This window comes from Thermobia domestica, chromosome 7, assembly GCF_964235325.1.
Source record: "Thermobia domestica chromosome 7, izTheDome1.hap1.1, whole genome shotgun sequence".
Classification (NCBI taxonomy): domain Eukaryota; kingdom Metazoa; phylum Arthropoda; class Insecta; order Zygentoma; family Lepismatidae; genus Thermobia; species Thermobia domestica.
The window spans coordinates 36,069,405-36,083,313 of record NC_137460.1 but is presented as its reverse complement, the minus strand read 5'-3'; the positions used below and the strand labels follow the sequence as shown (position 1 = coordinate 36,083,313).

The following is a 13,909-nucleotide window of genomic DNA, read 5'->3' as shown; positions in this document are numbered from 1 at the left end:
CCATATTCATGAAGAAATTAAATGTCGACTAAAAGCAAGGAATTCGTGTTATTATTCACTTCAAAATCTTTTGTCTCGCGAATTCCGTCGAGGAATTTGAAGCTTAAAATATGTAAAACGATAATCATGCCTGTTGTGCTGTATCGTTGCAAAACATGGTTGCTTATTCTAAGGGAAGAACGTAGACTGAAAATATTTGAGAACAAGATCCTGAGACGAATATTCGGCCCCAAGAGGAACGGGAATGGGGAATGGCGGAAACTTCATAACGAGGAACGTCATAATGTATACCGTTTACCAAATATTGTTAGGGTCATCAAGTCTAGAAGGCTCAGGTGGGCAGGTCATATAGCCAGTTGGGAGAAAGTAGGAACGCTTTCAAAGTTTTAACTGGAAAACCAATCGGAAAATGACCATTAGGAAGACCTAGGTAAAGATGGGAGGATAATATTAAGATGGATCTCACAGAGATAAGAATAAAATGTAGAAACTGGATCCAGTAGGCTAAGGATAGAAGCCAATGGAGAGCTTTTGTGAACGCGGTATTGAACCTCTGGGTTCCACAAGCCACACAGTTAGTTAGTTTGTTCACCTCAGTGAAATCTGTCGATTTTTTTACCTTAAAATATTTTCTCGGAATATGACAAGAATATTGTAATATTTATTTTCCTATATTATATTCAAGTGATTCAGTCTTTAAAGCATAACTAACTAACTCTATGGCCTATGGAACCCGGAGGTTCAATGCCGTGTTTACAGAAGCTCTCCACTGACTTCTATCCTTAGCCAACTGGATCCAGTTTCTACTTTGTATTTCTATTTCTGCGAGATCCATCTTAACTTTTTAAAGCATATGTTGTACGAAAAGCATGTTTAAATTTGAAATAGTTCGATAGTGAATATATTCTACTATAATAAAGAATTCCTCTTTGTATTAATAGGCGTCAAGTTGAAACTACTTCTAGTACCACAACAACTACCTCGAGATATCCGCCTGGAATCCATCCTCTCCAAACAGGAAATCAACCCTCTGGACAATCTGGTGTACCACAAAGTCAAATTGGTAGCTATCAACCCAATCCATATGAGAGACCTTCCTCTTTTAACAGAGAAAGGTAAGTAGTCTATAGTTTTCAGATTTGGGATGCAAAATTAAGTGTGCGAATTTATCAAATATACTTATTTGTATGAAAATTCCCGAAGACGTTCCGCAGTTGAGACCTCAATAAATCGTTTTCTTGCACTTCATCATATTTTGGGGCCGCGGTGGCTGAGTGGTAGAACAACGTTCACCTCTAGTGCATAGGGTCCTTGGTTCGATCCCAGCTCGCGCCAAGTGAACTTTGTGGTAGGCAAATACCGTGTGCGTGGGTTTCCCCGTTTCCTTCCACTTTCTTCATTCCACCATTTCATTCATTTCTCATCATCACCGTCTCCTTTAGCCATTCCATCTAGCTGGCATAAGCGTAGAACGTAAAACTTAAAGATTGCATTTCATCATTTTTAGATAAAAAATTATACGCGTCTCCAACCCTTCTTCCGCATCCAGACGAGATACCTAAATTGTGTTGTCCAAGATGAGAAATATTTTTCTTTTGAATTCGGGACAGGACAAGAAACACGATAATTATCGTCTCCTTTTTGGGACGAGACAAGACGAGAAATTTCATTAGTCTTGTGAGCAACACTAGTTTATCAAAATCTTAGAGAATTTATTAATTCCAACATAGTTTTCCGTAGAACGCCCCTCACGACTACACGCTAAAGCACGCTTCTTTGGTTCGAGAGACCTGGATTCGATTCTTGGCGAAAGAGTATGTGGGACGGATTCTGCGTTAAGCTGTAGATTCACATCTCATGTAGCTTCGCTGCTGAAAAGAACTCTAAATTCAAGTTCAACCTACCAATAATTTTCCGTACGTTTTATGACAAATACATTGATGAGAATGTAAAGATTCAGAAATTGGGACGATGTGTTTTGGTTTATTCCTTTGGTGTATACACGATGTATTTATTTATTTTAAAAGGAAAATATGCTCCCGAAAGAAGAAAGGGAATGAATATAATTAAATAACCGGAATGAAATGGGGCGTGATATGTAGTATTATCACTACTGGATCCAGAATGAACGTTTGAATGGGACGGTTCACCTCTTGGAGGATGAATGTAGGCGGGAAAAATGGGATTTTTCATTTAAAGAGTAGTGCAATATTAGTCAGTTTAAACTTTGACAATGACGTCAACGTCTATGCCACTTGCAGGGAATCCTATTAAACTATACATTATTCAGCGTAAGCTCTAAACTCCGATAAACAAAATATTTGTATCCTTCCGCTTGTCACAAATACGATTGGCTAGTGATGTATCACTCCCACTCCCCACGGGGAGGAGCAAATTATACAAGTGCATTTTGACAATACTGTCTCGTGTTCTCCAGATACTTACAGCAGCAGAAGAAAAGAAAAAAAAAAAAAAGAAACTCGAAAGATTAAAAAAAGTATTTGAATTTCGCTCGTAAACAATTGTTACTTAGTGAGTAAAGGTTTGCCTTGTTGGTGTTTCACCACAACACTCGCGGAACCAGGATTCATGCCAGTCATCTTTCAGACTTTAAAAGCAGAACACCCGTCCACAGTTGAGTTGGCGCCATAATTACTGCGCATACTTAGTGTTTATTTCTATTGTTTCATTAGCCACACTCGATTGCAGCATTATTAGATAATCCGTCAGTTTTATATGGAGTTTCATAGTAAAAGTAATAATCAAATCATATGAACTACTTTGCGGAGGAGTACAAGCGTCGGTAGGACAACAGCAAATCAGCGAGATTTAGTTTCACGTGGCTTTGTTTATCGCAGTTTAGAGCTTACGCCGAATAATGTTTAGTATTGCTTCCAAGAGAGATATGTGGCTTTGTGTATCAATAACCAAACTGAGCTTGGAATAAAGATGATAAACTTTTTTGGAGGTAGTTGTTCGCACTGCTCTATCCATGGATCCGCCACTAAATATAACCAGAATGTATCAATATGAAACTATAAACTCATACTTTATAATTTGTTTTCTTCATTTGCCACGATTTTTCAAGAAAGACTCGCAATAGTAAAGCTAATGTATGGAAATCTTTTCTTTCTAATATCTATTTTAACAATATAGCAGTAGAGATTGTAGACCCAACAATGAGAAATGATAGTTTAGCCAAATGCCATCGTTGGTTCTATGTTGTAATTAGCCGCTTTGTCGACCATTCGCCAATCACTCAAACGCAAACGTAACCTCTAAGAAAGAAGTAAAATTGCGATTTGAGAGTGCAAGGCCAACAATGGGCCAACGTATTTTTCAACTTTATTATTATTGCAATGACCAATCACCAACTAGGCCGACTATTACTATTACATATACAGCTAGAAAATTAACTTATAAATCAGTGTACGAGAATATTATGTTGTGTAAATAATAGGGAACGTGGAATCCAAACCATATTCACAACAACCGAATACCAAACCAGACTTTAAGACGAAAACGTGAAAATAAATCTAGACACAAGGAATTTCTATAAAGAAGGCAACATGGGGCAGTGAATGAGAAAACATTAAATCTCATTCAGGTATAGCGTTGTCTTCGAGACGAGATTTTTCTTGTCTGGTCTCGTCTCGATTTTAGAAAAAGCTTTTCTCTAAATTTTTTTGGCATGGTTTACTCTTTCTTAATTTTATCTAGAAGCTATCAGAATCCTCCCATGTCACGAGAGGTCCATGAAAGGTGTGTTATAACAACATTTAAACCATATTTGTAATTGAATCATATTCTGTAATGACTTGCGTATCTTCAGATGTTGGTAAATGCTCCTCATTGTGTATATACAATCACTATATTAATTTATAGTTTTTTATGCAATAAATCACGTAGGAGCAGAACGAACAAGTTTGGTTTAGACGTGCCAAAGTAAATTGTTAATTTTCGACAAGGTTAAAGGTCGAAACCAATTTTGTGTAGATGGCCACACTTATAGTTTTGAAAAAAAAAGTTAGTGTCATTTTCTTAAAGATAAAAATTTATCCTATTTTATCGTATTCTGTAGATTTGACATAGAACTCCAATGGTATTCTACTGAACAAAATAATAAAGTACATGATGGTTGTTACAAATATTATGCGTTTTGATGAGCTAATGGATGGACGATAACGTCACTTAACACTTTGTTTCTTTGTAGACGTCAAATTGAAACATCAACTACTAGCACCACTTCAACTACAAGATATCCTCCTGGAATCCATCCCCTTCCACAATCGGAAGTTCGCAACCAACCTGCAGGAGGTCAGCCTCTTCCAGGAAGACTACCACCCGAACAAAATGGTCAACAACAACCAAACCCTTATGACCCATACAGACCATCCACTTTCAACAGAAAAAGGCAAGTATAAATACACCATCCATTTGATTGTTAACAGAGCACATTTGATAGTCATTACCAGGGCCCGGATCTTGTTGACCTAAACTTTTCTAAAAAGTGACCTATAAAATTACACTAAAATTCTTGTAAAATGACCATAAATTCACAAAAATTGACTTTAAATTTGATTTTTTTAAAAAGTTTTACTTCGTTTAAAACGAACATTTTTTTTTTTTTTTTGAATTGTTTGATTTTAAATATCATTTCTGTCATTTTCAAAAGTTTTGTTTCAGTTAGTTGCAGCCCATTGATCAAATGTTGTGTTCAATGATCAGTCCATTGTACTGTATTGTAAGTATTGAAAGTGTCAATTCACTCGCGGGTTGAAACTAGGAAGTACAAGTTTGAAACTAGGAATCAAAGTTCGCAAGTGTAGACTGTATACACGAGAATAATAGATAAAAAAGTTTAAAATCTTTGAACGCCTTCCAATTTATTTTTAGTTATTCCCCTGATCATATCTTATGTGGTCAACAACCAAGGGCGCCCATCAGGGGTGGCAAGGTGGGGTGATTTCCCCCCAAGAGGAAATCGTACTTGGGAATATCGAAAGCCCAATAGAATTTTTTACATTAGTTATAGCAAAATTTGAAACTATATTTGAAACCTCGCTTATATTTGCCCCCCTTGGAAACCACAACATGGGCGCCCTTGTCAACAACCCAAACCCATCTGTTTCACCACCTAGCAATCCCCACCCCTCGTCAACCAGCTGCAGCTTAGTATTCATTAGATTGTTAGGAATGCAGTTTTTCCACCCCAATAGTCAGGAAGCAGGAAAAGAGATCATTTAACTTTGTGTTCTTCAAATCCGTAAACAGTGTTCATTTTAAGATTTCTTTATGTCGAAGAAAAAGAATAAAAATACCATAAGTGACCTAAAAGTTACCTTAAAATATTAAGAAAATGATCTAAAACTTCAAAACGGCAAAAAGTGACCAAATGTTGACCCTAAAAAGATATATTTTCAGAACCTAGAGTTGATGGATAACGTTTTTATTTCAACTTGCCTTGTCCTATGCGTAACAGAAAAAAGTTGACTTGTCAACAAGATCCGGGCCCTGGTCATTACACAGGTTAAAACACAAAGTGGATCCAACATTTTAGTCATCTTTAAGAACAATTTCTACAGATCACATTTACTGTTTCTGAAAGAGTTCAACGATTACAGAAAATATCGTATTATCTAATAGTTAATTTTAATGACGTGCAGGATAAAGAAAACGTTACAAGAATATATGTCTAAAATATTACTATGCATTGGTGGCTTCTTTTCCCACCATGTTGTCTATTAATCTGTGAACGCCTATTGTTCATGGGTACCTACCAAGTTTAGCATGAAGATCACCATTGTTCTACATAGGAGACCAATCAATTTTGATTCATATCGATCAGAGCCAATGGTGAATCTGGGCAAGGTTAAAGTCCGAAACCACAAAAGACTTACCAATTTTGTCTGAAGTTAGACAGATACTCCTATAACCAAATGTTGTAAAGGCCACCAAAAGCCAAAAATTAAGATAAACATTTATTTCTCAGGAAGGATGTAACATATTTCATGAAATTGGAATCGAGGTCATTGATGGGCTGTTTAGGCGATTTTTCAAATTTGATTGCAACCTGTCGAGATGAATGTAATACATCGATTTTGTATATTTTATCATAATAAGTTAAAATTCTTCTGCAGTAAGCTTTATATCTAATTTTATCTTTTCACTTTAGTTTACTAATTAGCGATTTTATTGTATTCAACTGTTCTTTTAAGTATATATCTTTTAAAACTAAATTAAATTCTTCTTTTTCTGGTTTTGGCACTTATAAACACCAGTACCAATAGGGTGTTGAGTAACAACAACACCATCTTTATTCTTTTAGCTCATTGATCTACAGGGATTGGACAAAAAATTCTAAAACGTTTGCAAAAGTGTGTAAATCATACCTAGTATGGTGTGGGGCCTCCTTTTGCGTCAAAAACAGCTTGGATCCGACGTGGAATGGACGTATACAGCTCCTGAATCGTGGTGTGTGGAATTTTGTACCATTGTTCCTCCAAAACATGCTCCAGTTCCTTAAGGGATGCTGGTGGAGGATAATGAGACCGAACACGCCTTTCTAACTCAGACCACAATGGCTCAATGATGTTCAGATCTGGTGATTGTGTGACCCAGGAGAGGTGTGAAAGCTCCTGGTAATGCTCCTTAAACCATGATTTCACCGTTTTTGCAGCGTGACAGGGTGCCAAATCATCTTGGTAGATGTCATCACCATCAGGGAACAATATTTAAGCCATGGGTAGAACCTGGTCCCCCAAAATGGCCTCATACGCCTTAGCATTCATCATTCCATGTAGGGCTATGATGGGATCTGCAGAAAACCACGATATCACTGCCCATACTGTAACAGAATCACCCCCATACTTTACAGTTGGGAGCAGACAGTCTGTATCATAGGCCTGCGACGGTGTTCTCCATACGTAAACACAACCGGTTGTTGGAAACAAGGTGAAAGTCGATTCATCAGACCACATTACGTGTTTCCATTGCTCATGAGTCCACGCCTTGTAGTCCTTGCACCACTGGATACGCCTCTTCGCATTTACTACTGTGACCAGGGGTTTGGCGATAGCGACCCTGACATGAATTTTCATTTTATGAAGTTCCCGTCGCACTGTTTTTGATGAAACCGGGTTCTGTAGGCCGTAATTGAGTTCAGACGTACTTTCCATTGCAGTGGTCTTCTTTTTAACTGCTACAGTCCGTTTTAATACCCTCCGGTCCCTATCTGACAGGATTGTCTTTCGACCACTGTTGTACTTTGCAGACATCGTTTGCCCATGAATTGTGTATCCCTCGTGATATTGGACACAGTGCCTTTAGATACCCCCACAATGTTCGCCACTGTTGCCACTGAAGCTCCACCAGACGGCACCAACGATCATGCCTCTTTGAAAGTCTGTCAGGTCGCCCATTTTACCGCACCATTTTCACACCACCACACTCACAGGTGAACTGGTTACTGCTGACGGAAGAGGAAGGTCCACACGACACATTGGAAACAAAAAACGATCGGCAACCGCAACACGTGTTGTACAGTGGAGGGCCAAACTTACGTGTCCTGTATGAAGTGTTTTTAGATTTTTTTGTCTATCCCCTGTATATAGGGAATTATTCTTGTGTGTGTGTGTGTTTTTTTTAATGAACTGGAATTTTAATGGTTTGATTTCGGTAATTTAAAAGGCTTGATTTTAGTGATTTTAATGGATTGATTTTAGTAATTTTAATGGATTGATTTTAGTAATGATAATGGATTGATTTTAGTAATTTTACTGGTTTGATTTAAGTGACTTTAATGATTTGATTTTAGTGGTTTTAATGGATTGATCTTAGTAATTTTAAGGAATTGATTTGGTGTGACTCCTTTGGTTCTTTAGAAAGAATTTGCAGTAAATTAAATTTATTTAATACTTCTTGAAATAAATTTTATTATTAAATTCTAAATTGATATACGTATTATACGTTATCACAAAATTTAATTTTGTAGGAGTAAGATGCATTTAAATAGATTTTAAAAAAGAAGTAAAATCAACCATTACAATTCCAGCTCATTTAAAAGAAAATAGAAACATAATTAATCATAGAAACCAATGGGCTTAAAAAAACACAAAGATGGTGCAGGTTGGTGGTAACTTTCAACAACGTCCCTTTTCAACAACAAAGCTATATGAGACTTACAATTTAAGGTAAAATCCGAAGCACCGTAATAAGTTCAAATTTTTCAAGACCCTCCCAACGGGAATCGAACTCCGGACGACCCTGTGCAGCAATGATGGACACGCTAGCCACGACTAGGGGTGAGGGCAAGGATAGGCAAGAACTCATAACATGATGAAGATAGGGAATAAACGATTACATGTAAATTGTGGTGATTAAATTGTATGCTTCTTACTTCCTATAGACGACAGGCAGATACTACTACTACATCTCCATCAACCACAGCGCGATATCCTCCTGGAATACGTCCTCTTCCTGCTCAGTTGGGCGAACAAACATCTGGACAACCAAGTGGAATCCAAACTCTTCCTGCTCATCTCAATGAACAATCACCAGAAAATGGTAAACCATCAACTTTCAGTAGGAGAAGGTAAATATAACAAATCATTCTGTGAGTCCTTGTCGCTCTTATCTCTGACCCTTCGTAAAGAAAGTGATTTTACCAATTTTATAATCTTGAATGTAAAACGATCGATAAATTAGAAATGGCAAGATGAATTTATGGTTTCTCATTCGCGATTGATTTAACTGTGTGCTATTGCCTCGGTTTTGCTTCTGACAGTGTAGCAGTAACTCAGAAAAATTCTAGACTGCGCGGAAGAAACAATTTAAGTTTTCTATTGCACATCATAGAATCACATAGTTCACTCATTCCTTGTTGTTTGTGTTGTCCTAGTAAGGTTGCTCTGACAATTTATCTATAATACCTAGGAAGTGTTTAGGGTCATCAAGTTTAGGAGGTTCAAGTAGCCAGGCCATGTAGCCAGAATGAAAGAAAGTAGGAACACTTTCAACGTTTTAACTGGAATTCCAATCGAAAAACGTCCATTAGGAAGACCTAGGCAGAGATGGGAGGACAATATTAAGATGGTTCTTACAGAAATATGAATACAAAATAGAAACTGCATACACTTGGCTAAGGACAGAGGTCAATGGAGGTTCTTTGTGATTGTGACATTGAACCTCCGGGTTCCATAGACCATAGAGTTAATTAGTTAGAGAGTTAGGAAGTGTTATTATGCTAATAAAGTAAAGATAAGATGGCAAGTTTTCTTTTGTCTATGATTCCAAAAGATGGTAATTAGTAAGCCAGAGTACAGTGATAGATTAAGAATTAAGATTAAAGTCAGCACATATAATATATATGAATTGAGAAAGATTTATGTAATTTAGCTTCTTTTTACACAACTCTGCACATCTTAATATATATTAAATATAAACCATTTTAGCTTGATATGTTGCGAAGAAGCTAGATCATTGTCAGAGATAGTAGGCTACTCTAAAAAATTTATCCTCTTTTAAAGAAAGATTTTTCCATTTCTTCGTGGAAATGGAAAACCATGGTAAACAAGTAACTTCGTAGCAAACGAATGACCTTTGTTCTAATTTTCGAGTACATCTGGAAGTATTTGTGCATATAACCAGAACTTTTTTAATGATTGCATTTTTTTAATTATCATGTATAAACTATTGTACATCACATAAGAGTCAAAAAAACCATATAATTCATTCACTATAGCACTTATTGGTAACGGTAACTTGGTATTACAATTTTGTCAACGTTACATTGCTATGTAGAGTGTTTATTATGTTTACAAGAATGTGAAGTAGCAGACTTTCTGTCACAGAGTGTATCGAGTTGGAAGTGATTACTCTTACACACTGTTCAATATTCAAGTATTTACTACTGAAAGTCAAAAGTAGAATAGATTTTTGGATACTTAATATTTAATACCAATAATAATTTGAGTTTCCATGCTTGATATTTCTGTGATGTTAAATTTTGATGTTAGCGTCTAACTTATTTCTTACTTTTTGCAGACGACAAGTAGAGTCTACCTCAACTACGACCACAACTTCAAGGTATCCTCTTCCAGTGAAACCACTTCCAGCTCAAGAGGGTGAACGTCCCTCTGCACCACAGGCTGCAGGACCTCAAACATATCCTGGCACATTTAACAGCGAACAGACATCTTACAACAGAGAAAAGTAAGTATTAAAAAATTTTATTATTTTCTGTTGCACGAATGGACCCGATTATATTTACTTAGTAGCTGAGAAGAATTGATCCCTGAAAAGATAAATAATTTACTCCATTATAAAACCTTGGGCCGCAATGGCATCAATCCTCTGGTGCATGGGATGATTGGTTCGTTCCCAGCTCATGCCAAGTGAGCTTGGTGGTGGTAAACACCGGGTGTATGGGTTTTCTCATTTTCTTCCTTCCATCATTTCATTTCCTTTATTTTTTATCATCACCGTCTCCTTTAGCTTAGCCGGCATGATCCTGGGATGTAAAACTTAAATACTTCATTTCATTTTCATTCTAAAACCATTAATGTTCTTGTTCCAGGTTCATTAAATTCGTGTGTTATTCGTGTGTATATATATATATATGGCCGGATTTAGGGGGTGCACCGGTGCACTTGCACCCGCTCTTTGTTGTAAATATACACTATCTGAAATGAGAAGCTAGGAGTGAAAATAGCAATACTTTCCGAAACTTTCTGCCATTATTTTTCCGTTTGGGGCTTAAGAGAAAGCAGAGCTTTGCAAAAGCAATAGTTTAAGTCAATTTTCTTAACGTTGAAGAAAAAGGATTTACCAATCAAAACAATATTACATTTGTCAAATAGGTGAAGAAAACAGAAGCCAGGAGGAGAGAACATTTTTTTCTGCATATCACTTGCGACTTTCGTTAAAATACAACCACCTATGTATCAGCGTTGTCAGGGATAAACAATATCGTTGCATGCCAATTTGAAGAGTTGTTGCATACCCCCTCAGAAAATCCTGGATCTGACCCTATATATATACACAGTGACGGATCCAAGGGGGGCTATAGGGGCTATAGCCCCCCTTGACGCTCAGGTATACACTGGATAAAATGGGCTTCAATCCTGCTTTACACTGGATAAAACGGCAAAATATGGCTTAGCCCCTCCCTTGATCATATCCTGGATCCGCCCCTGTATATATATAATAGTATATAATATTATGCTGAATATTTTGATTTGATTTGATTTCAATTTAGCGTCCCTTTCAGCAGCAAAGCTATATGTGGGTGTACCTACAGGTTAACATGGATCCAAATCAGATAGAGCTCCCATTGGTAATCGAACCCGAGTTTTCCACGCGAAAGGAGCATGAGTTTATTAAGCTGAATAAAGGAGTTTCTTTCATTATAGTTAAATAGTTATTTTCTTTTATTGTATTTACTAGCTAATTTTTGCATATTTTATCTGAAAATCAACCTATAAATCGCATTATTTCTGATGATCAGTCTAATCTATAATCATAGTTACATAAATTCATTTCTTACATTACCTGTTCCCGTGGAATTTATTGATTAGAACGTGTACGTGGAAACTTGATGTACCCAACAGGGTACAAAATGTTTGGTGTATGCATCATGAAGGTTAATTCTATTAAGAAAACTACACTACAAAAGTCAGAAATCAAATGTAGGACCCAATTTATTGTCCATATATTCGAAATTAAACTTCTTGATCCTACAACTCACACGAAGTATGATTGGTTGGTCTGAATTTAGCCTTTCAGAAGCGAGGCTATATGAGACATGGATCTACAATTTAAAGTGGGATCCAAATCAGCGTTCAACTGATCTTCCACCGGAAATCGAACCTGAGACTCCGTGCACCAAAGCACCGTGCTCTAGCTACTTAAATCAGCGCGGAAAGTTCACGAAAGGCTGTACCCACCTAGATGGAACTGAATGCGGTGGTATGCGATTCAATGTTTCACACTTAGATGTTTCAATTGTGCTCTTTGAAAATAATAAGAGATTACTAATGCTTTCTTCTTTTCATTTTTTCTTTTAATGCTTAGACGTCAATCAGATACACAAAGTTCCACAACGGCTAGAACTACTCCAAGTTTACCTTTAGGAGTTCGACCTTATTCTGGACGTTCTGAAGGCCAAGAAACGTACTACGGGCAATTAGGAGCAAGACATCCAGTATACAGTGACCAATCCAGTTCTGTTTCACTTGGACCATCAGGAAATGTTCGAGAGCGGTCAGTAAGATATAACAAAAATACTTTTCGTTGATCGGAAACATTCTTCACTAATATTATACTTCCCATACCTGTCTCTTTTTGCTGAGCTATACTATTGCATTTACTTAGCTTTGCCTAATCTAACAATTTTATTTATAAAACTTTATCATTTACAAAATTAATTATCAAAATAGTTGAGTATTTGTAGCAAGAGTTAAAAGTTTTCTGATTTTGAGTCGGTATTAAACCAACATATATTTAGTTCAATCTATCTATTTGGTTAATTAATAAATATATGAGATACACGTTTGTTAGATTTCACTAAATCAGGCTAAATGTATACCTAAAAGTGACCAAACAGTTTAGCACATTTACTAAGTTTGAATTATTGGTTTTCATTATATTACTTACTCTTAAAAGCACTTTATATAACTGAATTGATAGAAAACTATTAGCATTAAAATTTGGAAAATTAACTCCAACAATAATGAGTAACGTTATTTCGGCTAGATTAGGTTCTTAGATTAAATTACATTAGATTTGTAATAAACAATTGTTTTCAGTTAATTTGTACACTCATGGATTGCTTGGAATAAGTGATTATCACATTTACAGAAGGCAACTAGATACCTCGTCGCCAACATTAACGACTACTCGTGCGCCCCCTGGTGTTGTTCCTTTATCTGGCTCCGCTACCAGCCAACAATCACATGATTTAAGTCATGCAGCAGCAAGTGGGCAATCACAGCCAAGCCCATTTATTCCACAACAACAATTTGGAAGTCAACAATTAAATCCAGTTGCTGTTTCTCCACAGGGCACAAGTCTGGTAAACCAGCCCTTTTTAGGTCAATTTGACCAATTAAGGCAGCAGCCAGGAGGTATTCCTTTCCAACCTGATCTAATTCAGTCGCAACCTGGTGTCTTCCAGCCGCAACCTGGTGCAGTACAGCCACAAATTGGCTTAGGACAGTTTTTACCAGGCATAGCACAATCGCGAGCTGCAGGAGCACAATCTTTCCCTGGTGCTGTTCAACCGCAATTTGGTGGCGTGCAGCCATTCTCTGGTGTTGCACAACCGCAATTTGGAAATGTGCAGCCATTACCAGGTGCACAGCCGCAATTTGGAGGTGTGCAAACACTACCTGGTATACAGCCGCAATTTGGAGGCGTGCAGACTCTACCCGGCACAGTTCAATCACAATTTGGAGGTGTACAACCGTTGGCTGGAGGAGTACAAGGTCAACCAGGACTAGTTCAACCACAATTTGGCCTACAGCAACCACAAACAAATCGCTTCGGATATCAATATGGTCAACAAGGATTCCTTGGCTCACAACAGGGGTACATTGGTTCACAAGGTTATCCAGGTCCTCAACAGAGTGGCTTCATTGGCTCTCAACAAGGCGGATACTACGGCAGATCAGCTGTAGGCTATAGAAAGAAGTACGTATATCATTACATCATTTATTTTTAAGAATTTATTTTGTAAGAGCAATGTATTTATTATGATAATTTATTGAGATGTAAAATGAATCCTTTTAGTTTATGTGCCATGCTGTTTGGTCACTATTACTGCTATGCATACTATATTCATCATGGAGAGCTTATCAAAATAGTTCTTAAAAACTTTAAGGATGAAGATATATATATATGAAAGACTTCC

At 37.0% G+C, this 13,909-nt stretch overlaps 1 protein-coding gene across 1 annotated transcript in view; it reads left to right on the top strand.

Moving 5' to 3' along the window:
- The window catches only part of LOC145688854 (uncharacterized), a 37,525-nt gene that overhangs the window by 18,679 nt on the left and 4,937 nt on the right, over positions 1-13,909 (top strand). The window contains exons 5-9 of the mRNA XM_081763023.1: positions 942-1,115; positions 4,214-4,414; positions 8,408-8,593; positions 10,045-10,212; positions 12,073-12,261. Coding sequence (XP_081619149.1) covers positions 942-1,115; positions 4,214-4,414; positions 8,408-8,593; positions 10,045-10,212; positions 12,073-12,261 — 918 coding nt within the window. The remainder of the gene's footprint in view (positions 1-941; positions 1,116-4,213; positions 4,415-8,407; positions 8,594-10,044; positions 10,213-12,072; positions 12,262-13,909) is intronic.